We start from the raw sequence: 26,584 nt of genomic DNA, 5'->3' as shown, positions 1-26,584 counted from the left end.
AGAGAATGAGCTCACACTACCTCTGTGTGTGTTATAATCTAAGCCTCTCTGTCCTATCTTGTGGTAGACGGTCTGGCTGCATGTGCATGTTAGCGCATGGATGTATCCCATTGGCTAGCTCACCACAGCCACTCTGCACTGTGATTATACAGTGGCTATCACAGACGTTGGGACAGCATCAGTGCAGAAGTGTAATGCCCACCTCCAGTTCCCCCTGGTTAAATTTGTTAGCTCTGTCAGCACTGTTGCCGTTTTTGAGTTAGCACCGTTAGCTGCTAGCTGCCGACTGCCACCTCCATGTTGAGAACTGTGTGTGGACAATCCCGCCCCAGACTTTGAAGCATATATCTGCTCTGAACATCACTCTGCTTCTTTAAACACCCCGTAGCTGACGTTTTATGTGTGATATGCAATAAAAATGAATATTTTGATAATGATATTACTTGCAGTAAATAAACAGTCAATTAATAGTAGCCTACTCAGTTCTGCCTTTCTGCTGCTTTCACTGCTGAAATAAATAAGTTGTTGGATGTAAAAAATTTAAAATATTTCCAGCATTATTTTATTGAAGTAACTGAACATTGACCTGAACAGAAAAAGGGCTGATGAAAAAAAAAAAGAATATTGTTATATTAAGTGCAGTTTAGTACTGACTCTCTCTTTCAATGAGCCAAAAAAATCCCTGAGGCTTTCACAATTTGTTTATTTCGCAGTTTGACACTGCGTTTATGAAAAACAAATCAATATTGTGCAGCCCTAGGTGAATGTGTTTGCAAGAGATCTCAAGCAGACAATACTTCATTTAAAGGGGTCACAAGCCAAAAAGGTTAGGAACTGCTCTAAAGAACTGCTAGCAGCTGAAAAACTAACAGCAGACAATTTGTACTCGTACCCTTTTGACTTAAAATACAAGTTAATTCAGGAAAAAATTGTTTATTTGCTATGGTCGTGCCAACGCCTGCAGTGAGTGGCCATATTGATAGTTAACCAGCTAACTAGACAAGGCAGTGTTAGATGCATGTAAACAAAGCTGTGACCCTCTCTATGTTGGTGAAAACAGAAACATGAGATGATGCTAGCATTTTAGTTGGGAGGCTTTAGGATTACCAGTAAAAAAGCAGACCCTGTCCCCGTCACATTTACTGCTGCCTTGACTCAGACATGTCCTACTTCTTCTACACAACGGTGTCCAGCGTCACTGAGAGAACCAACAACAGAGTTAAAGTTGACAATAGTGTTAACAGTTTGGGTGACTGCAGCTCACAGGAATTTGTGGTGTCCCATGACCATTTGGGGGCTGCGGGATGTTTCTGCAATGCTGCTCATGAATCAGAATGTGGTATTCTATACTGCACAACATTCACATGTCACCATCAAGCATCATAAAGTCCTTCTCTTGTTTCAGATTATGAATCCCTGAGAATCGGTGGCCTGGTTTTCGCAGTGGTGCTGTTCCTCATGGGTATCGCCCTCATTGTCAGTAAGTGTTCGACCACCTTAAGTACACGGTGGATGTGCAGTGCTGAGTGTCCGTGTCACCACACTGTGATCCCTGTATACGTGTGAGTTGACCTCGCGGTCTCCCATAACAAGCAGGCGTCTGTCTCTCCCAGAGGTCTTTAAGGGAGGCGCACTGATGCATCTTGCACAATCTCGGCACTCAACGCTCTCATGATCTGTGCGATGCAGCAATTTGCCCTTTATACCTTCTCCCTTTCCTCACTTATGTCCTTCCAAGGTCCCTCCTCCTCAACTGCCAGCACATGCTGTCACCGCCAGTGGTAGCCCTGAAACCAAAACCAACCAATAATTAATTCATAGGGACCCACACACTCTGCCACTCTGCCTCTGTTAGTCCAGATCACTGTGGATTTCTAACTGCCCTCAGTGGAGTGGTTGCATTACACTAAAATGATTAAAAAAAAAAAATGGGATGAAAGTGTGTTTGAATTTAATGAATTGCTTTGAAAGGCGTAATCTGACATCAAAATGTAAATGGGTTGTCACACCGCCACAACTGAATGTTTTCTTCCTGGAACATGTTTGTTTACATCTGTAATCCATTCTCCAGTTTTCAACTGAGTGCTCGAGCAACACAAAATACTCAGGGTTCCCACGGATCCTTCAAAAGTCTTAAAAGGTATTGAATTCATTAATCTAAACATAAGGCCCTAATTGGTATTAAAATGTCCAAAATCAATCTTTAGAATGTCCTACAAATGCTAAGACATGGGAAGTACGATTTTATGAATAATTTTTTTGTCTGATGTTGCATAGTAAAATCATTGGTATCTTGTATTTTTTATATAGACATATTTAATTTACTGAATGCCTCTTGCTACTATGCTCAGAGCAGAGGATCCATTCCCTGCTATCTAGCTGTCCCTGTATCCCAGATGACATGAGGAAGTTCAAGCTCAGCGAAAATGTACTATTTCACCAAGATTTCACAGCATGGCTGAAACGCTACAAGGCATGCATACAACGCTCCATATACTTTATGCAAAAAGTTTTTCTAACTCATCATGATGGGAATCAAGGCAGTGGAATAAGGTTTTTTGTTTTATTTTTTTTTTATTTTTATGCCCTGTTTTGTTCATTCAACTGTCATTGCCCTGATATCTATATCTACATGTGCTGTGATATGGACAACAGTTATTGTTGAATGTAAAAAAATTGCTGTAAGAACCCTGTGACTGATTTTTCCATTTTTTAACTCAAAAATAACCCTTACATTAGGTGTAAATGTAGTTTAACTTTATATGGTTTTAAAAGGTACCAATTAGGCCTTTTAGGCTTTTAACAGTGCCAAATGGTTGCGCAAAATACTGCTCAACTGACGAAAGCATAACATCTGTTTGATTGAGGAAACATCTTGATTTAATCTGCACTTGTGAAAGTGTGACATCAAACACTTACAGGCTCTTACAGGCAGAGCATAAAAATAAACTTCCAGGGTTTGCCCTCCTTATGTTTGGTTGTGGCTAAAACATCATTGATTTTAAAAAGCACCCTTTGGCGCCTCCTATTGTCAGAGCGAGTGAATAAAAGGTGAGTGTTATCTTTCAAGATGCTCACAGCTTTATTCTTAGTCCTGCGAGTAAGTAGGTCACCAGTCTGGTCTGGGATAGATCAGCTATTTTTCCAGTTACATCAGTTATTCTAGCAAGTGTGTGTCTTAGTCAACACTTCAGGTGGTAATAGTTTGATTCTGTTTGTGAGCACATTCTCAATCAAAGCTATGACTGGCTGTATCTTTTCATAGAAGATGATAAAAACACATTACTACATAAAGTTTTCTTCAGTTTTCAGAGAAGCTGAGATTCGAGACTACTTTGATATCTGAGAGCTGTTTCAAGAGGTCCGTGAAGTTCAGCTGGCCTTATTGAGAAACCCTGCACGGTGCAGATAATCCTTTATACAGTTTTAACAACATTAACCTACATGACGCTGCTCACATGTGTAAGCCTGTCTGCGGGCCAAATAGACGGCTTCACTTTAGGTTTTATCCTTCAATAAAAGACCAATTACAGAAAAGAGCATTCAGGCCATATTAACAGAATATTTATAAAGCGAACAGCTCTACTTTTAATCACATTCTAATTTGTCTGAATGAAGCCTTGCAGGGCCTCTGAACTAATACTGCATAGTATATCCATATACTGGATATGGACACTGTTTGTGACTTGAAAGCGAATGGAGACACTGAAAATGTTTTGTGAATGTGCCTCTATAATGTTTATAGACCAACTGAAGTGAGCCTGAAAGACATAACCAAAGAGATTAAAACTCTTGTAGACTTCCACATGATATAAATGCAGCTAGCTGGAAGTTATTCAACACACTGACTCCTGCATTTTGGCCAAAGTTAAACAACTGAATTTAGCTGTGATTCAGGTACATGAATCAAGTCTTGCTTGTGCAAGTGCTCGGGCCAATAAGCTGCAAGCTTATGAGGCCTCCTAAGGCTTTGAGCCCAGATGGGTTTGTTGGCACTAGCTCAAGACTGTAATCATGTACCTATCAAGGCTTGGAGCAACCTCTTCCTCTTTTAGTACTCAAGGGGGGGTTGGATGGGGGTTAGGGGTACACTGCAGACTGTTATAGCTGCATACATTTCTATTTATAATGTGTAAAGACCCTTTTGTTCAATGGAAAATCACAGGCTTAGATGCTTATAACTCTTTTTTTGTGTGTGTTTCTCTTAAAAACAGCCAGAAAATGCACCTGCTCGAACAGTGACAAGTCAAGGTAAGTATATCTTCTGTAAAGAAAAAGAATAACAATTTTGTTTTCTGCAAAACGGATAAGAATATGTTCGTTTTACCTTTCATTATCAAATTCTTCCTCAGGTCCAGGGGTCCTGATGCAGAGTCAGGTGTTCCAAGGGGTAAATGTTTCTTCTATAATAATTACTATGAATGTTAAATGCATATTAAGCAGATGTCTTGCCATTTTATTTACTTTTTTTTATAAAACAGTAACCTAAAACTTTCCCTACAGCTTAGTGGGCATGAAGGCAAAGAGCAGTGGTGGTCTGGTAAGTGTCGTTTAAACATCTGAATGTATTTCCTACAAAAGGAAGCTAAAACAGATTAGCTAGTTCTGAATCGCATACTGTTTCTGTTTAACCTCAAGTAGATACTGCGGCTGCCCGTACAAAGTATACACTGTTGCATGGAGTACTGGGACATACTACTATGTTAAAATGTTGCAACTTGAACTCTGATGACCATCTGTAGCACAACATTTGAAGTAAAAAGAAACTTGTGGGTCAGAATAGCCAGAAAAGCATCCTGGTGTTTTAGCATTCTGCACTTGACATACTACATAGCAGGACATAGTAAATCTTTTTCTGGTATATTCAATAGTATGATAGTTTGGATATTGGAACACAGAAATAGTGTCAGAACAAATCAAACATATCCTCTCTCCATTCTCCACAGTGCTGCTGACTGTTTGCCATTAGGTGGCAGCAAATACCTTGATCACAGCTGAGGACAATCTTTCCATGAACACAAGAAGCTTTCTTCAGTTTCATAATTTCACAATGTTACTTTGCTCCTTTCTTTTGTAATGTTTTTTCCATCAATAAGTGTTATTAGTGTCATGATATGCCAACTTTATATGGTAGCAATAGTGTGATTATTGTTTGTATTTTTTTGTGATTTTCGACTAATGCATAAGAATAAACAAATGTATGAAAAGATTTCTGTCTTTTTTCTTCTAATGCATCATTATTTCATTTTCTCTGCCATTAGTAGTAGAGCAGCGAACAGCCCTTTCGTATGCTGCACTCCTGCTGCTGACGCTGCAGACAGTTCAGTTACACATGCAGTAGTAACTACCAGCGGTGAGGGTGTGAATGATTTATGTGCTGCATTGTGCAGCACTTGGAGGAGATTGTCTTTAAAAAAAAAAGAAAAGAAAAACACTCTTAATTTTACCTATCTCTGTGTTCAGAGCTGGTTTATTGGCAGATGTTCAACTGTAGTGAGTCTGGCAGAATGTCAAAGCTGCATATGCAGGCTGTATTTTTTGGGCTGGAGTTGCAGGAACGGGCTGACCGCACTGCACAAAAGACAACACATGGGATAGAGGCTGGTGCATTTGAAACATGCAAGCAATATTTATATAGATCATATTCAGAGACAAATTATTGAAACAATCCTAATATCTTCATTTTTTACACATGCACACCCCCATCATACACTCACACACACCACACAAGACTGTTGTAAAATGTAAAATTACATTAGCTGTTTACTACTATTTATTACAATTTTAGGCTACTGTAGCGACCCACTACCCCCTGTTGTCCACATTCAGTCTACAGAAGCACCCCCACCTCTGTGAGTGCAATGTTTCGCTGCGGCCACCAGAGGGTCCCTGCTGAGTTTATAGAGAGGGTTCTGCATGCTGTCCTGTCCAGCTACCTTGCTCCACATCCACCCTTAAACTGCAACCCAGCAAGCTGCTAAATATCTGGGAGACGGAGCGCTTCTACATCTCTGCAGTGCAGCCATGGCCACCACAGGTTTGATAGTTTTCTTTTATGGGTTGTTAAAGGGTGTAACATTTGTGAACCAGGTGTGAGCTATACAGAGATGAGAAAGAATGACTTGTTAGGTTGTTACATGTGTGATCATTTTGTGATTTGTCTTTTAATTTGGATGAGTCAAATGTTTTGTTTCCATACCTTTCTTTATGTTGTAAATTAGCCTGCTGCATCGTTGCTTCAGTGCCAGCAGCCAATTTACTGCTGATGCATGTATCAGTGTTGTAACAAAGGGAGTTCTTCAGTGAACTCCCCACTGGGATGAACAGATAAGAAGTACTAAAGATGTTTGTCGCTTGTTTCTCTCAAACTGGGCTGCCTTTGTGGCAGAAAGAAACAGTGGAAAGAAATGCAAAGTGCTGGCTCAGCCACTTGGGAGTGAGGGTTCAGCAACATGCAAGCCGCATTATTGACGCTCAGATAGTCCATCAATCTGGCACAGGCTGCAGCCTGAAACACCCTTACATTTGCCAAATCAATCACTGTATTAGTTCAGAGTTTTGCATTAAAATTAAACACAGCAGTGGCTTCTAAAGCTGCAAGTCACCCAAGTTTCCTCTGCTGCTGTGATGATACCCCTGTGCTGTATCATGCAGCTGGCTTATAACCCACTTTTTCATGGTGCATCTTTTTCTGCTGAGCAAAGATGCTGCATTGAGCTCCTCTCAGTGGGAAAAAAAAATACTCCTGAGGAGTTGTGGAGCCAAGCCTGCAGATCTGGGGAGCTGCAAACCTTGCTGTCCGTAGTGCTGGACTGAACACACACTGATAAATGTCACTGCTGCAGTCAACATAACACTTTTATTATGTTCTCTGTAACTGACTGGACTCTTTCTTTGCAGAATCAATGTTCCCAGACCGAAGTGACTTTGACTATGGTAAGATTCACACCATCTGCTACTTGCAAAAATCACAAGCACCATGTTCAATTGTGAAATTTTCTAGAACAGTATGTATTAAGTTCATTAGAAACTCCAATAAGTCCCATCCGGTTTTGCCCCTTGTAGATTATGAGACACTGCGGACCACAGGGGTTGTCCTGGCTGTAGTCATGTTTGTCTCTGGCATTTTAATAGCCCTCAGTAAGTTTAGACCTTCTCTTACATATCACTTGAATAAAGAGGCTTTATCACATGAGCACCTTTACCTTTGTAACTAATCTATCATTCCTCAAACAGGTAAAAAATTCACAAAATGTGTAAAATCCTCATCCAAGTAAGAGTTGTGTAAAGCTTAGTGGATGATGCGCCTGTGCATGCTGTATGAATTTGACTTGAAGGGGATACCCAACCAGGGTGGAAATCTGTTCCACTATTGTTTTTTGACTATAACTGAGTTTCCCACAGCCTTTTCCTATCCCTGCCCTGGATGCCTTTTCTCTGAATACCCCCTTCCTTGTTCTGCACACTCAACCCAAAACACACTCCCAACACATAAAAGAGTTTTACGCAGAACCTTGTGTGACGAATCACGTGTGGGCAGCGCTTTGATCTTCCCTTTATCTTGGTGCTTGCTCTAAAAATGTATGCATCACACTCCTCATGTGTTGGTAGTGAGTGGGCACTGATATGATATTATCGCATGCCGCTTGTATGGCAAAAAAAAGTGAAGAGAGGCAAAAGCTGCTGTTTGAACGGGACACAAAGCTGCATATTGGTCTGTAGTTACACCTCAGAACCCTGTGGCTTCAACTGCTCCTGGAGCCTGATTATAGCTACAATCAAATCTAGCTCCAGGTTGAAGTTGTGGCAACAGGTTTCAAACTATATTTAATAATCAGCCATCTTGAATGGATTAAAACAACACAAATGTCCACTGATGTCATTATTTCTGTTTGCAGTTCCAGCTCCTCTGGTACCCAAATACCAAAGACAGAGGGTAAGTTCACTTTACTGATTAGGATCATTATGTGCAGCTCAATAATGATCACTTCCTCTCTGCCGTTCCCTCTGATTTATTTTCTTTTCTTCTCCAGTGCCTCCTCAAACTGTATAGAAAATATAACACTTGAAAGGGGAAGAAGTCGTCACGGGAACCCCGCCAGCGAAAACACACAAACACTGGTTGTTTATGGCCATCCCTGTTATGGCTAATATACCTCTGCCAGCTGGATGATCAATATACAGGGTTTTCCAACGCATCCTGACCTGGTTTCATTAAGCCTCTCACTGAATTCTGTAGAGAGTCTTACAATAATAGCAATGTACTGTGTATGTATCTAAAGATGGCTCCAAATTGAGTGGGAATAAAAGAAGGGGGGAAAAAAAAAAGGAAAAACACTCAAACATGAGACTTGATGAGGTACTTTTAATTTTAAAAAAGCAACAATCGTTCTCTTACATTGTACTCATGTAGAGCAATAAAATTAATAGCATGATTAAATATTTATAGAGTACATCTCCAGGTCAAAACAAAAAAATGCATGCAATGATCAGTTGTAACAGTTATCTTCTGCCTTTATCTTTCTTATTTTTTTTTGTTGGTATCTTGTTTATTCAGCATGACAAAATGATGAAGACACTGATAAGAATAGGCAAAAAAGAAGTGGCTACAATAAAAGATAAGACAATGTTTAGCAATGTATTTTATTTTGAAAATGCTTTGATCAATATTACAATAGATGAAATGTGCATTTGTTTTATTAGCAGTAATTTCTTCTATTAAATTCAAAGGCAATGGTATTACAAATTAAAATGTATTACCTGTAAAGCTGAAAAATGAGGCCGCTGTTTCAAATAAAGGTCTTGTCTACTCAACGTGGTTTTATCAGTTTATAATGAACTTGTTCTTAACGTTATATATATCTTAAAGTGATGTAAATGTAATGTAGAAATAAGACAATATGTCGTTTGCTCATGAGATTGATCTTTCTTTTGTGCTTTATGGGAATTCAACAGAGATGACACATATGTGACACACAGCTCAGACCTTATTTCAGACCTTTGTGACTAACATTCATTGTGATGGTGGAAAATGGGCTTGAAAAATAAAAATTCTTTACACTATCACTTTCTGGTGGGATGGTATGTTTTCCATCATGGTAATTTCTGTGGCCAAATGTTAAATGTGACTGTTCAAAGGATGCCCTGAACATCAAAACATTCAGATGGAACTTTGAATACAGTGTTATTGTACTTTTATTCATGACTCATGACTAAAATGTACAGTTACTCAGACAATTTGTCACCGCACCTACTCATGTAATGTCTCTGTGATAAACACATTCTTTGTCACAATCGAGTTTCAAGTACATAATAGCTTTACACACTGTCAAGTCGCTTTTTCCACAAAGAAAAATTGTACTTGATGTTACCCATGTAAGTATGATGCATACAGAGAGAAAGTTAACTTATGTGATTCAGTTTTTTGTTTTTGTTTTCATTAACATACGCATTCTTAACATAAGCACACATGCTGACTGAAATCAAAACCATCACTCAGTGTATCAATATGATAACTTAGTATGATGGGGGTTTTGACAAGAGAGTCAGAGGGGTTTCAGGGACATTGTCCTGGAGGTCATACAAACGATTTCACAGAAATCAACATTAAACTGGGAGTGTGGCCCATTACGAAGATGAATACTACTCCACCTTCCGCAGCGACGTCTATACCTTCTGCTGTTTAAAGATAACTAATGCTCTTTCTTTCTGTTTGTTTAGAGCTGTAGCTGGTAACTTTGATAAGAAAACTTTTATTATGTCTGCTGAAGAGTCACTATATCCACACAGTTGTACATGAGTCAGATGATCTGTGGAAAAAAATCATATTCATCTGCCTCCTTATACCACACATTAATTAATGAAAAACCGAGGAGTCTCTAACACAGCTGTCAATCCCTGCACGGGAACTTTGGTCAAAGTGTCAAACTATGCAGTGTGGATAAAATATGGATCAAGATTCTGTCTCTGCAAAGCCTATTACTCACCTCAAATGTTCTCAGAAACACATTTTAGTGTACTGTTTAGCTGTAAAATGAGAGCCGGAGCAAGGTTTCTCGTTTTACAGCTAAACAGTACACTAAAATATGTTACTGAGGACATCTGAGGTGAGTAATAGGCAATGCAGAGACAGAATCTTGATCCATATGTGATCAGCGCTGCCTAGTTTGACAGTTTGACCATAGTTCACGAGGTGTGATAGACATGATTGACAGCTGTGTTGAGACTCCTCGGCTCTGATTGGTCATTTTCCTTCAGCCGAGGTAGATTCTAGTAAATGCCATTATTGTCTGTTTTGTGAACTACTGTGCAGATATAGTGACAGTTTCAGCAAATGTGGTTAAAAGTTATTTTATTTAGCAACTACAGCTTTAAAGGCTCTCATCTAAAAATGTTAAATATCCATTCTGACAAAAATTAAAATGCCTCTAATAGTCAGAATTTGAGATCTGAGTGCTAATTTGTGAAAAGGTCCAATGGAGGTGATCACATTTTGGAATGAAATGCTTCGCCTACACATGAATACTTCACCCTGTGCATATTAAAATAAATAAAGCTTTTTTTACAGACACTAAATCACAGGTAATTTAAGCTTTGTGCATTAAAGCATCATTTGTCTAATCCAATGTGAATTATATCTAGAGATTAATATGCCAAAGTAGTTTGTTAACAATATTTAGGGCCAGAGACTCCCAAAGCAACATAACAATAAACTGTAAATCCCCTTCTTAACAGAGGCAACATCTTAAGACAGACTCTTTCCCTCCAAATGGGGATTACAAGTGGGGATTTTTAAAATCATTCCTGGTCCTGCAAGGACACGACACGTCGCCGAGAGGAAGCGCTCCGTTTCTTCAGCATGAGCTTGAGCTAGAAAGTGAAACATAAATTAAGATGATAATGAATTGCCCTTGATAAAGAAACAGAAACAGCAGGACTAAAACATTTCAGATCTGGCTGGCTGACTGTTTAAAATTCTGGGCTGCTCACCTGCTCTCCCTGGAGGCCGCTCTGCAGCAGGTGAGCTGGCTGGTCGTTCTCCAGGTTGCGGATACTGGGATCAGCTCCTCTGCGCAGCAGCAGCTGCAGGATCTCCTCCTGGTGGGGGTTACCATGGAGACCAGCTGCCATGTGTAAAGCTGTGTGACCATGCGCCTGTGGCAAAAAGGGAAAAATGCAGCATGACTCAGACTGTTTATAGTCAGGTATGTAAACAGTACACATACTTGTACATGCACACAAACCCACATGCGCATGTAATATCCAGTTATGAGTTCTGTGTCAGTGTGGGACTCACTTTCAAGTTGACAAAGTCTTTCATGTTGGGCAGGGGAATCCTCAGCAGATAGGTCACCAGATCGATGTTCCCCTCCTTTACTGCCAAGTGCAGCACGGTCTTGTTACTTTTGATTTCCTGGAATTGGAGAATTGAATGTGATGTAAGAGTAAAAGAGGGAAATGGCAAGTACAATGACATCATCACGGTTAGATCAAACCAGGGCACTTCCCCTATGAAGTGTATACTTTGACTGAAAGGTCAGGTGTATGGATGAATTATGAGACAATCAGCCCCTGGATACAGATATGCAGAGGGCCCCATCACCTCTCCTACATATGAGCAAGCCTCTTTTTGTTGTTGTTTTGCATTTCTTTGTAGTCGTTAGGCATCTCTCTGTGGTTTAGATGTCTTTGTAGTCATTTGTGTCTCTTTGTGGTTGTTTTGCCTCTTTTTATAGTCATTGTGAGTCTCTGTATGTCTCTTTGTGGTCATTTTGGGGTTCCTTGAGGTCATTTTGAGTCTCTTCTTGGTCGATACATGTCTCTTTGAGTGATTTTGTGCAGGTGAAGGATAAACTCTAAGGGCCCTGGGCCTGTGCTCAGTAAGCCTGTTCAGTAATTCTCCCATGGGTCAGTGATTAGCTGTTTCTGATTGTGGCCACTAATTTGTCTATTCATTCACCTATTGTGACACATCTATGGATCTTGGCCCGTTACTCAGCAAGGCAGTTTACATGACACTGAGAAAAGTAAGAGCTGTACTGCACCTGACTGAGTAGGGACGCCCCCGCGCTGAGAAGCATCTCCACACAGGAGAGCTTCTCTGTAGCCTTGGCCCGAAGATTAATATCTTGCATCCCACTGCTGGACAGCGCCTTCATGGTGACACTGTGGGAAATGGCTGCACAGTGCAGAGGAGTCATACCTGAAGAAAAGAGGAAGACACATGCAAGATTTAAATTAAGGCTCTAATCATGTAAATATTTTGTAATTGGTGCTAAAACTTGTTAAAAATTCTAACATATGGCTAGTTTAACCATTGTAAAACATTAAATTACCCTCAAAGTTGCGAGCCTCCAGGTTGACAGCCGGCCTGCTTGACAGAATTGCCTACAAAAAGGAATCATTGTTAAGATCAGCTCCATATTACTAACTTCTCTGTAACTCAGTAACTCAGTGCTGCTGTTGCTTTACCTGCAACACTCCAGGTAAGCCATAGTGGCCAGCCAGATGAAGGGCAGTCTGTCCTTTAACATCACAGGCATTGATGTCCGCTCCAAACGACAGCAGATCTTGCACAATCTCCGGCTGGTTTGCTGTCACCGCCACCAGTAAAGCAGTCTGCACAAGCACATTCGTTACACACATTTATTTAGAGAAGAATAATCCTGTGCTAATGTTTGTGATTAAAAAAAGTAGAGCAATTTGCACCCTTTGGAAGATATTTTTGTTCATACCTTTCCCTTGTGTTCTTTGGCATCAAGCCTGTCTACATCCCTCAGCCTCTCTGCAGCAGCATAGGCACACTCCCTGAGCCCCTTGGCAGTGTAGATGTGCAGGATGCTGACAGAACAAGAGCACATGATAAATCAGTTTTAAACAAGGCTGGAAAATCGCCGTGATCCCTGCAACCAATTTCACACTATTCCCCTTTCACAGTTGAATATGTCCCTTCGTATTATCTGAGTTTCTAATCATCGAGCATGATCGGCTGACTCATTGATATCTTTTGGTTTTCTTAATCTTTCTAGGATTACCAAGCTGCACATGTGGCTCTCACTTTTAGCATGTGACTGAAAACGAAACTCCAATGGAAGTATATAAATTGTGTGCTCACGCACATTCACACAAGACTGTAATGTCAGCAGTGTGTGTGCGTACTATCAGTGTCATCTTGCATTCAAAGAAAAATGAGTAGCCCATACATGTCAGTTATTTATATTCTTTTTCTTCAGCCTCTCTAGCAGATATACTGAAACACATATAAACCACACACCACATTCTCAAGCACATGCACTCACTCATAAGCACTCACGTGTCTCCGTCTTCATCTTGCCCAGTGGCTCTGCTGTAGTCCATCCCGTTGAGCAGCATCCTGGCCTCCTCCAGCTTGGTGGCGTCCAACGACGAACCAAAACTCAGCTGTGCAGCCTGACTGGGACCCAGAAATGACCAAGGCGATACCATGTTGGGATCAGCGACCGTCATCGAGCCCTCCTGCTCAGAGGAATGCAGTTCAGAAAGGTCAACCCATCATAAAGGTATGATACAGATACATAGAACATGTTAGTTAAAAACCAGTGACGAAGGCATTTCTCTTACAAATGTCTGAGACATTGTGTCTCCATATCCTGGGTCATGCTGCTGTGTGGCATATTCAGATGTCATTGGGTGGCTGTAGGCTGCAGCATAGCTGGATCCTGGATGGTTGGGGTAGTAATTGAGTGTAGACTCTGGTGCTGGGGGCCACTGCTCAAAGCTCACTGCCATGTCTGAGTAGCTGCTTGATGCACCTAGAGTAGGGAGGATGGACTGTTTCATAATACTGATGACTCAGTCAGTAATAGTCATACGTTGTTTGACATGATGATCAAGAAAACATAAAGCAACTACAAGGAACTTTCATTTTGTACTGATTTTGGCAGCACCTGTGGACAAAAGCAGGAGTGTTTCTTGGGATGCATACTGCATTTCCCATGAGCACCATCACCTTGTGTCCTAAAGATCTTAGCAGTGCATCTGTTTTGGAAGTTAGTGAAAGAAATATTAACTTTTTTTGTGGCAGAGAGAGAGTGGAAAGATGGGGGAGATAGAGGGGATGACATCCAGCAAAGGGCCCAGTCCAGACCTGAACCCAAACCACCAAGGCTTCTGTGGTAAGGACTCAGCCTTGATGCTATGTGTATTAGCAAGGAAGCTAACATGCTACCTGCTACTTATTTTTTAATGCTTTTTATTCTTTTAAACACAGCTGTTTGCAGGATGCACCATGATGAGGTGGTGTATCTATTTGTGGCTGGTTAAGCTTAATAACTTTGATATTATGACTCTGAAATTAAGTTTTTAGTACCATCCAGACACCTAGATTAAATGTAGCCTTCAGCTAAAAGCTTCAGTTGCTTGAGAATGGTACTCTACTTTTGTTAAGAACGCTTAAGACATACTGCATAGCTGTCTGAGAGGAAGAGCGCCAATTCAGAATTGATCATGAACATCCTTTCAAATTCCCAAATTCTTTCCATCTATTGAATAACCGACTAAGGTTGACTTGTGTTTTTGCTCCATCGCTGTCCCTTTAAGCTTATTTCTGTCAAGTCTTTTCTTTTTCTCATGGCTGGTCCTGCCCCAATATCAACCAGAACCACAAAATATAATGTCTGGAGAAAAATCTTTTAAGGCTGGTAAAAACTTTATTTCAGATGATGTAAACATAGGCTTTTCCGGTCTGCGTGCCATAAAAGAATTGTCTGATTTCACAGGGAATTGGACCCAGGGTCAAGCAAGATACGCAACTATATAGAAACAGCTAATCTTCTTGCAGATGGTTTTATAACCAGTTAAAAACTCCCTACAGCTGCTTAAAATTTGTATCTTAAAAAAGGCAAAATGATTTCCTAAATCAGGAGTAAACCGTTTATTTGTTGGGGATAGAGTGTATGTGGAAGTCCATATTCATCATAATGAAGAAACATGTCACTCAAAGCAACAGTGTGGCTAATTTTCTGGACGACAATGGAGCTCAACGGTGCAGAGGAACAAGTTATATCCAGCTGTATATCACCAGATCTATCCTTTAAATGTTGTGCAGAAGTTGTCTTTCTCTTACCTGTACAGGTAAATGGTTCTGCTGAGGACAACTGCTGGAAGAAAGACAGAAAAAAAGAGAAATCATAAGCAATCACATCTTCATGATAAATATTCTGATGGTGAGATTGTGATCCTGTCTGTGCACTGTCTTACTGTGACAGTAGCTGAAGGAGCAGGGCTTGTGCTGGCTGCAGAGCAGGAGGGGGGCACAGACGACGTCTCACGCCTTCTCTTCTCCTCCAGGAGTTTCTTGACTGTGGGCAGAGTGCAACACGGCTTCTCTTTCGGCGCTGAAAAAGAAAAATGAATGCCAAAAGGAATTACTTTGTGGTCATGTATTTTGTTTACATGCAATGGATATTGGAGGTCAATAGTTTGGACATGAAACAGTTAGGTTGTTGAATTTCTTCTAAATAATGGCACTGCTCTGAACTGGTTCACATCCTACCTCAACAATAGAAGCTTCTCCATAAACATTGGCTCACTCTCCTCCCCCTCAGCTACCCTCTCCTGCGGTGTCCCACAAGGTTCAATCCTAGGTCCCATTCTCTTCTCCATATACATGCTCCCCCTTGGTGTTATGCTGACGGCACCCAGCTTTATCTTCCCCTCAAACCTAACGACCAGTCCAAACTCACCAACATCCACAACTGCATTAATGAAATAAAGTCCTGGATAGCAGCAAACTTCCTTCAACTCAATGACAGTAAATCAGAAATCATTCTCTTCGGCCCCTCTGACAACATCAACCTGATATCCAACAGTCTTGGCAACCTATCCACTTTCATCAAACCTCACGTCAAAAACCTTGGTTTCATTTTTGATTCACCACTCAAGTTTGATAAACAGGTCAGTTCAGTAGTTAAAGCCGTTCTTTTCCAGCTCCGCACCATTTCAAAACTCAAGCCATTCCTCACATTCAAGGACCTAGAAAAAGTCATCCACGCCTTCATTTCCACCCACCTGGATTACTGCAATTCACTGTACACCAGAATCTATCAATCATCTCTCTCCTGCTTACAAATGGTACAAAACGCTGCAGCTAGACTTCTAACAGGAACCCGTAAGAGAGACCACATCACCCCCATCCTGGCCTCTCTCCACTGGCTACCTGTTCTATTCAGAATTGATTTTAAACTGCTTCTGTTTGTCTATAAATCCCTGAATGGTCTGGCCCCCACCTACCTCACAGAACTTTTAACCCCCTGTACTACCTCCAGATCCCTCAGGTCGGCTGACCTGGGGCTCCTAGCAGTACGATGCTACAATTTTAAACACAAGGGTGACCGTGCCTTTGTGGTCGCAGCCCCCGGACTCTGGAACAGCATCCCCCCCTCTATCAGATTTGCCCCTTCCATTGACTCGTTTAAATCTAGGCTCAAAACATATCTCTTCTCAAAGCATTTGTATCCCCCTGACATGATATTTTAATCTCCCACTCTGTGCTTATTTGTGCCTTGATTCATGTATTTATGTATGTTGCTGCTATGGCTCTGGTTTTTGTGTTATTGTGTTTCTTCTGTATTTTTTCATTTTTTATTTTTTATATGTTCAGCACTTTGGTCAACGTGAGTTGTTTTTTAAATGTGCTTTATGAATAAAGTTGACTTGACATGGCTTGACTTGACTAAATTGTTGATTAATCATTTATGATCTATTATTAAAACAGGAAGAGATTACCCCCAAAAAATCACAGTATCTCAGAGTCCAAAGTGATGTTTTCTTTTTTTTTGTACAACTAACAGTCAAAAACCTAAAGATGTTCAATTTGCAATTCTCTGAAACAGAGTAAAGCTGCAAATCCTCACATTAGAGAATGTGTACAGAGAGAATGTTTGATGTTTTTGATTGAAAAGTGACCAAAATGATTAATCAATTATCAAAATACTTGCCTAATCAATGAAGGCACTATTCGTTTCACCTCTCCTATATCCCTCCTCCAAAACTACAAAACTTGTTTGTCCTTTCAAAACATGAGAACTGCAGCTAAATACAGATTTAATCAATAGACAAAAACTTTAACTTTCATGTAGACAGACTTTGGGCTCTCTCTTTTTGTAGTAATTTCACAAAATCACAAAATATGCCAAGTAGAGAATAAATAATAGAATAGATAATAGAGTGAAAATTCTAAAATCTAAAATGTAACTTTTAATCTCATCAAGAGGGACTTTGTTTTTACTAAAGTAATGAATTGTCAATTAACCAAATACTGTCAGTGTGAGACAATAGAAATACGATATAAATCATGTTTATAAAGCAAGAGTGGACTTTAGATCATGCAGGGTTCAACAAATTAATCAGAAAACAACATTAGGATGATACTGCCTGCTCACTTTCTCCATGGTGACATTTTTCTGCTCCCCTTCAGACAACAGAACATCAATATCAGATCCATTATACTATGAGTATGTTTTCCCCTTGCTGATTTAAAAAAAAAAAAAAAAAAAGTATCATTTCCATTGAACAGGTGAGAAAAATAGGAAAAATATTACAAAACAGAATTCGGATGTTTCCAGCTATCATAATGTGACCACACAGGTTGTTTCCTCAAAAACTTCACCCCACACATGAAAGATAAAGTGATATTTCCACCCGTGTGTGTGGAACCAGAGTATAGAGATAAACCTCTGAGAAACCTCCTCCATTAGGAACGCAGATTGTGAGGCTGTGCAAAACCAGACAGATTCATCAGAAAACCTTTAGCATGGGATTGCCACTGCTAATTTTCTATGACACCTTCCTGTCTCGCTCCGTTACGCTGACAGAAAGGCAAACCACATCTTCCTGCCTTTGGTGTGTAACAGACACGTCATCTCGACACGTGTAGTTGCCTTGTGCGTTCTATTGCGCCTACATGTCTGGGAGGCAGAGCCAAAGAAGAAGAAGAAGAAGAAGAAGAAGAAGAAGAGGAAGAGACATGTTTTTTTTTGTCATTTTCTTTTGAGCCTGTCGACTGCTGCGGTGGGCCGCACGGAGACAAGACATGTCTGTTCCCCAGAGCTAACACAAAGAGGGTGTTGTTTTAAAAAACAAAATATGCAAATTCCACCAGCGAGAGAGAAAAGAGAGTTCATGGAGCGTAGATTTCTCTCGGTTAGCCGCGTCTTCTCTGTCTCTCAAACACAGCACTTCCACTTCCAGCCGAAAACCTGTCCTAAACAATGAGGCCTTGTGTGACCTGCTCCCACCACATAATAAAGGTCACCTTATCAGAGTAAAATGACATCAGTCAGTACATTTCAGCGGCACCAAGTTTCATTTTCAAGTTCAGAAGGTGTTACTATAAGTTACTCAATCCTGACTCATTTGATCTTTAACAAAATGTCACCTTTAGCCTTTTTACAGATGATGTAATGCTGCAACCTGTAACTACACACGCTATATTAACCAGTAAATGACCAGGTGCTCAACACTTTCCAGCCTGACACATCAGCTGAGAGAAAGTACAAGTGAGGAAATGGCTTTTGGTGTGTTCTCTAAGAGTAGGAGGACATCGTAGCCCCCACATAAATATAAATTTTGAGTTTGCACTTACTGCCCCCACACTGCTTTGGGCTATTCTCTGTGTTTTATTCAAATAGGAGATGTGGAAACCCCTGGACATTGAGTCATGTGCGTGGGAGGTTGGGGATTCCGACGACCTTTCTCTTTTGGCTCGCGCCGCAGAGAAAGAAAGAAGCACTGCAGAGCCAATTTCCTCATTTTGGGGTTTAACAGAACCCACTGAGCGCGACATAACATGTAATCACTCAGGCCTGTGTCAAAGGGAGGCACAAACAAAGAAAGTTCAGTTGTCATGTCACGCTGTTTGCTTGTCTGGCATTAATCAAAAGGGGAAATGAAAACAAGCGAGCAGGGGTGGAGGTGCATCAGGGTTTCCCCAAATGATGTCCTGACTCTTGGATTCGCCAGAACTATGTCGTCATTCAATGAAAACCGAGAGAAAGTGCATGAAGTTATCGCTCAACTGTAGTAATTTGTAAAAATGTATTTAATTTTAACATATATATTACCCTAATGGCTAGAAAGCATAGTCTTACTTTGAAAACACACTTTACTAAGGCTCATTTTAGTCAGATTTAGGATCCAAACTATAAAAATAAAGTCACAACAACATATATTAAATGTGTTTATGATGGATGGAGAGGTGTGTGATGTTGTAGGCTTATAAACACAATCAAAGTTTAAATCATTATAATGCTGCCACTATCATAATAACACATAAATAAAAGAAAACAAGAATGCTGTCCAGAATTGCATAAACTTCACAAAGTAAAAGTTGTCATCATAACTGTCAAACCATTTAACGTTCACCATTAAAGCTGCGCTCTATATAAACATATAACCCCAGTGATAACACCTGTATTCTGCCCATAAATAACAAATTAAATGTACTCACATTTATCAAAGTGCATGTCAGAAACTGTTTTGCTTTGAAATCTTCAACAGGTCGTCCTCTCGGTCCCTCAGTCTCTTCAAAACGGGATGATGTGATTTTTACAGCGCCGGAGGGATCCGTGATGTTCTGGTTCGCCTGAAGTCTATGTGGCTTGTTGTCTTATTGCTGCCTGCTTGTACACACAGAGCACGTTGTTCCCCTCACCGCCCCCAGCTGTGCTCCACGCCCTCTAGCAGAGAGGGGAAGCCACACACTTCAGCATTATGGCGAACCACTGCATGAAATATGATGAACAGTTATTAGCTGTGTGAACAAAAACTACTACAATACAAGACAAAGGTGCGTTAAGATTAAGCACAACGATAGAGGAAGTATTTATATCAGTAAATTAGAGGCACAATAATGTAGAATACCTTTTTGTAAGTGAAAGTCAAAATTATATTGAAGTGAAAGCACACAAGTTTTATCAGCAAAATGTATTTAAGTATTAAATGTTATACAGAATGGCTCTCATCTGTACATTATTACTAAGCTGGATGTTTTACTAATACATTACTATGTAAGTAACATTTTAATGTTCAAGCTGGTACAGGTTAGTCGTTTTTAACAAACTATAACAAATGAATTGTTTCTATTTATATTCTATACTTTATTAGATGATCTCATGTTTCTGTTAATACTAATCTGTAAGTTAAAAGTTAATTAAAGTAACTACTTACATTAGCTGCCAAGTAAATAGAGTAAAAAGTATAACTATTTGCATCTGAAATCTAAAAGAAGTGAGTAATAAAAATGAACAAGCAGAGTGCTTTAAAATCAAAAATAATAATTGAGTCTGTGACTTGAGGAAAAATGAAAACATCTTTGTCTTTAATATTGTTCTGTTTCTCGATAAAAGAAACACAACTATCACAAAATACCAAAACACAAAACTAAACACAACAGTAAGCTACATTAAAGTATTTATTTAGAAAACAAATAAATGGTCCAATCAGGCTTTTTCTTTGTATGTCAAAGGGTAGATTTCCTTACATATTATCAATGAAAACTTAAACTAAATCAGTGTAAAGCCCACACTCTGTGAAATTATATTATACTCCAATGTTAACACAAATGTGCACAATTAAACTAAATGTTTCCAGCCTCAGAAAACATAACTTGTTACACTATAATAAACTTGTCAATCAATTAAAAAAAAAAAATCGACAGCTGATTTTTTGTTTTAATTTGGTTCACAGATTGTCTTTTAGGTAAAAACCTATTTTCTTCAAGGAACCCTGTAGACACAGCATTACAGGAAACTCTGTGTCATCTAAGAAACAGTGACATCAAGACATCACGTTGGGACACAGTGATGAATCTGTTTTTACCAAATGACTAAACATTTAAGTGTCTATTTGTCCCATTAACAACACAACAGCATAGAGAGATGTAAAATGTGGAGAAATATAACAGTGAAATAACAAGTGAGCCAAATGTTAAATAAAAGGCAGCTGAGAGTACGGAAATAATTCAATTCAATTCAATACAACTTTATTTATCCCGAAGGAAATTCTTGTGCCAGAGAATGCTTCAAATTACAGTAACAACAATTTCAACGATTTACAACTACTAACAACCAGTGGGTTCCCCGAGTCAGGGTCACTCACTGGGCTCAGTTTTAGAACAATACAGTATTAAATATCTGGCAAAATATACAAGTACACAAGATAGAAGTGTTCTCAAGGAGCAGAAGCAAACTGCAGTGCCTAATAGAGTAACAATAGGAGTATTATAAGTACAAGAGTTACTAAAAATGAGCTATAATGATGGGGGGGCGGGGGGGACCGACTGCTCCTGATAATCAATGTTATATTAACTCTGATATAACAATGAAATAAAAGATAAATTGGAAAAAAAAGATGTATAACCAGATTTTTTTTAAATAGTTGAACTGCTGTGTGAAAGGTGATATGATATATTCTGTGATTTTTATGTCTTTTTCCTTTTTGAAAATCTTGAAATGTTGATAAGTTCACGACAGCGCCAGGTTTTCAAAATGTTTCAAAGGTGGAAACATAGACATTAAAAGTAGCGAAACAGACAGGTGGTGATCTACAGGTTATACATACTTTAAAAACATATCTAACATCAGAGGTGGAAGAAGTATCTTTTACTTCAGTAAAGTAGCAACACTACTGTGTAAAACCGCTCTGTTACAAGTAAAAGTCCTGCATTCAATATCTTACTTAAGTAAAGGTACAAAAGTGTTAGCATCAACATGTAGTTAAAGTCCCAAAAGTAAAGTGCTCCTTTTGAAAATAGCCCACTGTAGAATTATTATTATTGATGCATTCATTTGTTTGTGGCTTTAGTGTTGCAGCTGGCAAAGATGGAGCTCATTTTAATTAGTTTATATTGGCTACTAAATAGTTTAATAATCTGAATATGTAAAGTAACTAGTCACTAAATCTATTAAATCAATGTGGTGGAGCAGAAGCAGAGAGTAGCAGAAAGTAAAACAAAATTTAAGTGCAGTACTTGACAAAATGTTGATGCAGCTGCATTCCACCACTGTCGGACATATTCAGGGGTTAGGTTTGTGACTTCTAAATTAATAACAAAATCTTAAAATCCTACCTCTTCTTCTCGCCCTCTGATTATATAAAATAAACAAAAACAAGGACAGGAAGGAAGACAGAGAAACAAATGAGTAATCAAAGAAGAAGTGGCACCACAGTGTGGTGAACAGGTTGGATTCAGATTCAGATTCATTGTCATTTATTGTCATTGTACAAACATAACGAAATTCAGGTGCACTCGAGGACAGGGCTCATATATAAAAGTAAGTAATAAATAGTAATAAAATAGTAATAAAAATAAATAAATAAATGCCTTCATTTCACTCACATTCCACACAACTGTAGAAACACTTCATACAGTCATTGCCAACATATGCAGTTAAAATGGGATTTCACAAATGTGCTCATATATGTTATTGCACATAAAATAAGTTATTGCGCATAAGAAAAGGAACTGCAATGTGTTTTAGTGGGTTCGCTTCAGTTCAGAGTTCAGTATGGTGATGGCTTCAGGGTAGGAACTGTTTATGAATCTTGTGGTGTGTGTTTTGATGGACCTGTAGTGTTTTTCAGAGGGCCACAGTTCAAACAGGTGATGAGCAGGATGGAGTACGATACGATACGATACGATACGATACGATACAATGCGATACGATTCGATACGATTCGATACAATACAATGCAATACAATACAATGCAATACCATACGATACGATACGATACAATACGATTCGATACAATACAGTGCAATACAATACAATACAAATGCAATACAAATTGGACTCATATGCGCTGCATACAATAAAAACACAGACAAACAGTACATTAAACATAACAACAAATAACACATACCCCCTCCCCAGTGCAATACAGTAGGCTATAAATAACATCAGATAACACATGTATTGACTTGTCGTCCATTAGAGGTCCTCTGAAATGTGTGTGCCTAGGAATTTAAAACTGGTCACCCTCTCCACCCTCACCCTATATGTACAGTATGTGTACAGTACAGTACAGGGCAAAGTGCTGGTTTCTATTCTCCCAGGTCTATATAGTTGAAAGTTACATTGTGTGGCTGCTGTGTTAATACTACATGTATTTGTATTTCTGTTCTAAAGACAGAGACATAAGCATTGTTCCCCCAGTTTAGTCAGCACTATTTCAGATGAGACTGGATCTTGATGATGAAAAGACAGGGATAAACTGAAGAAGAAAAGCATGTGAAACTTTTGTTTTCTAACCAATTTCAAAGGCGTGAATCTGTCGTGCTGCACGCTGTCTCACAGCTCCATCTGCTGTCACAAAGTGTCAGGATCATCTAATCCAAAGACAAAGCACCCATGAGCTAAAACGAAACCAAAGATGAACCCCACAGATAAAGTAAACTGCGTTGTCTCAAAGTTCAATCGGCAACTAACAGCTAAAAACTCAAGTAGACTGCCCCCTTGAGGATTTTTCAAGCTTACAGGCTGACAGGCAATGTGAAGGGATCGAGGCAAAATGGTTGTCTTTGATAAAAACATGAATCCTTGTATTGAGTCAGGAGTGTGAACACAGAGATGGCATTTAAACCCACACACTTTCACACCTTTATTTAAAGACAATCTCTCTCATGATGATCTATGAGCGGCGTCTGAGTAAACAGGCCCTGAAGATGATTCTGCTCATGTTTTCCAACGTGAGCTTATACCCTCTGGCAGGGCCGCCCACTGGGGTGTAAAAAGGGGAAAGCTTTCTGGGGTTCAGCCACTTGGGGGGGCCCATGGAGCCAGCAATAATCATGTTCATCCGAAATGTAAGCAATGATAACCAAATTTAATTTGGAGCCAAAATATTCACCCTTAGGCCTTCTTATTAAAACAACAAAAACAAACACTGTATTCATTGTTGCGTTAGTATAATGATGAAAACCATTTTTCCTGAAAATGTCACTTTTATTTATTTCTTATTTTTTATTTCAACAACTGTTGCAAAGAAATTTAAAAAAAAAAAAAAAAATGCATAGGACCTTTTCAGGGGCCCTCCGGCAGAAGATATTAAGTTACTCAAACATTTTTTTGTACCTAGATTTGTTGGTGCTCTTTCAGCGGATAAAAGATTTGGCTGTGTGTAAAAGCCATGTACTGTGTGGTTGTGTTTACCACTGGATGAGAGTGCGTAACAACTTACTTTAACTGTTCACTGTCTTTTACAATGTGTTATATCTGCTACTGACCTGCAGTGGTGAAATGTAACTAAGTACATTTACTCAAGTACTGAACATAAGTACAGTTTGAGGTTCTTCAGGGGCAAATATTGTACTTTTTTACTCCACTACATTTATTTAATAACTTAAGTTACTTTGCAGATTTAGATTATTAATACAAATTATAAATAAACTGATGAAATATGTTTTATTATGATGAATTAATCTACCCAGCGGTGTATAAGGTGATTGAAATTAGCTCCACCTCAACCAGCAGCAATATTAAAATGATGCACATACATAGGCTAATCATAATCCAATGATATTATATTGTTAGATTGTTGTTTACAAGATGGTGGTGCATGTAGACGCAGCAGCTCAGTGCTCCTCCAATCACAGCTACCTTTCATAGTTCTGATATGGATCATTCTACATAATGAGCACTGTTACCTTAGGTACTTTAAAGTAGGAACAGACAGCTTTTTAACGTTTCCCCCCAACACATTCTCACGCCGACCTCATCACATATCGACATTTGGTCATGGACTTTAAACGTCCACATACGACGTGCAAGGTACCCTGGGTGTATTGGTTGTTAAAGTTCTGGGACGCCATGTAAAGTTGTGCCTGTTACCAGAGATATTGGATGAAGCGAGATACCCAACTCAGCTCACTTCCTGATTCAGTGACGTCAGCGCCACGCCCCTGTAGGAGACTTGCGGCAGCTCTGAATGTATTGTCGTCAATGAGGAAAATGAACGTGATCACAATTTATGGTCAATTCTTTCGCCCTATAGTCACTAAAGTAAATATTGGGTTCGTTTTCCACAAGCCACACATCTTCCCAATATTCTGACACTAAAGCTGCATTTTTCATCCGCACAGATCAAGAGAAAATTAACTTTGTTTGAGCCCTGTCCGTCTCAGAAAACAGGAGAACAGGCTCTGATTGGAGGGAGAGCTAACCACGCCCACTTAGGAGACAGGAAGAGTAACTGTTTTTTTAGCACTGGATAAGCCTACAGTTGGGTATCTCCTTTATCCAATATCTCTGCTGTTACATGGATTGTCGTCTTTCAAAATAAACTTCTGTTTTCACAGGAAATTCAACGTTTACATACAGTCTCTTTCAAAATAAAAGCACTACGTTGGTACAACGCCACGAATTGAGTTTTTTTTTTTCCTTCAACAACAAACGCACGTGGTTGGGTTTAGGCAACAAAAACACGTGGTTAGTTTTATGAAAAAAGAACAGGGTTTGGCTTTAGAATCTTATGGGACGTGAACGCCACTCTCTCAGGTGAAAGTTGGTGTTTGTTGCACCCTTCTACCACCCCTCCCACTCACACCAATTGGACTTTCACAGCCTTAACTTTCATCCTTGTCCCGCCACGTTTCCCCCTGACACCACAGTGGGCCATTAAACTATAATGGCAACTGGCTGCGTATCATGCTGATGTTAAAGAATACCTTTTTTCGATGGTTTCTGATGCAGCAAGTCACTGCACAAGCGCCAAATTTCGACGACTTCGGAGTGAGACCGGGCTCTTCCCCCCCTAGTGTTTCCAAGTGGTATTATTGTGCGCACCGCTGTCACAAAGTCAACTGCATCGTTTCCCTCAGAGCCTAGCTACCACATTTAGCTATTTCAGTTGTTACACTGACGTCATTTCCCCTACTGGGGATAGTAACTGCAAAGAACGAAAGACTGATATTCTTAGGAGGTAGTTATTGATAGCTACCGGGGAAAGCACTATCATCTTTCTGTTTTTGGTTATACAATGACTGACGCACTTCCTTTGTCCCTTAAATCTTGCCTTGATTTTCCTGGGAGATCGTACCGAGTGCCAGGTAGAATTGCATAGTGAAAGTGAGGCTTATACGGAATCAATCTAAATACAGAGGGTGTCATTATTCTATAGCGAGGCAGGGAGCACAGGACATGTCCCCCTCAGTATTTAACATTTACTTCATAATGATAAGTAAAAGCAACCTTGTCTGTTTCTACTTTAAGTATATTTTGATTGTAATATGTCTGTGCTTTCACTTAAGTAAGATTTTGAATGCAGGACTTTTATTGTAACAGCATATTTCTACACTCTGGTACTGTTACTTTTACAAAAAGATCCGAGTACCTCTTCCACTATAATTGAATTGGGCATTTTATTTAGTTATTTTGGAAGTGGAGTGCAGAACAAACTTTTGAGGATAATTAAGTGTATTCTATTTTATTGTAATGTATACCTCCTCTGTTACCATCAGCAAACAAAATCTGCCAGCCCGCACTGAGCTGACACAACAACAAACAGGCAGAGTGTCAGCCCAGCAGAGGCAGGACGGAAATTTGACGTC

General features: G+C 39.5%; 1 protein-coding gene and 4 long non-coding RNA genes across 6 annotated transcripts in view; 3 read left to right on the top strand and 2 right to left on the bottom strand.

The window, feature by feature from the left end:
• The window catches only part of LOC126391588 (uncharacterized), a 256,397-nt gene that overhangs the window by 94,255 nt on the left and 135,558 nt on the right, over positions 1–26,584 (bottom strand). The gene's annotated exons all lie outside the window — the stretch shown is intronic.
• On the top strand, positions 1,309–4,390 carry LOC126391585 (uncharacterized). The gene is made up of 3 exons (XR_007570101.1): positions 1,309–1,480; positions 4,215–4,251; positions 4,353–4,390. It is a non-coding gene; the product is annotated as an uncharacterized LOC126391585 (long non-coding RNA).
• LOC126391584 (uncharacterized) lies at positions 4,501–5,209 on the top strand. Its single transcript, XR_007570100.1, has 2 exons — positions 4,501–4,540; positions 4,947–5,209. It is a non-coding gene; the product is annotated as an uncharacterized LOC126391584 (long non-coding RNA).
• On the top strand, positions 5,935–8,317 carry LOC126391587 (uncharacterized). The gene is made up of 4 exons (XR_007570103.1): positions 5,935–6,037; positions 6,901–6,936; positions 7,899–7,936; positions 8,034–8,317. It is a non-coding gene; the product is annotated as an uncharacterized LOC126391587 (long non-coding RNA).
• On the bottom strand, positions 10,313–19,627 carry LOC126391572 (NF-kappa-B inhibitor delta). Of its 2 annotated transcripts, none has more exons than XM_050046438.1 (12): positions 19,487–19,627; positions 15,238–15,374; positions 15,104–15,137; positions 13,600–13,790; positions 13,313–13,494; positions 12,735–12,840; positions 12,472–12,618; positions 12,336–12,387; positions 12,045–12,202; positions 11,297–11,413; positions 10,990–11,154; positions 10,313–10,869 (listed from the first exon to the last, which is right to left on the bottom strand). In XM_050046438.1, the coding sequence occupies exons 1-12, from the start codon at positions 19,500–19,502 to the stop codon at positions 10,798–10,800; spliced, it is 1,377 nt and encodes a 458-aa protein (XP_049902395.1). In that variant the 5' UTR covers positions 19,503–19,627; the 3' UTR covers positions 10,313–10,797. The 2 variants fall into 2 exon arrangements, with proteins under 2 accessions (XP_049902395.1, XP_049902396.1); XM_050046439.1 differs by having other exon boundaries at positions 15,104–15,134.

This window comes from Epinephelus moara, chromosome 6 (assembly GCF_006386435.1).
Source record: "Epinephelus moara isolate mb chromosome 6, YSFRI_EMoa_1.0, whole genome shotgun sequence".
Classification (NCBI taxonomy): domain Eukaryota; kingdom Metazoa; phylum Chordata; class Actinopteri; order Perciformes; family Serranidae; genus Epinephelus; species Epinephelus moara.
Note: the sequence above shows the minus strand (reverse complement) of the source record. Positions and strands in the feature narration are given on the sequence as shown.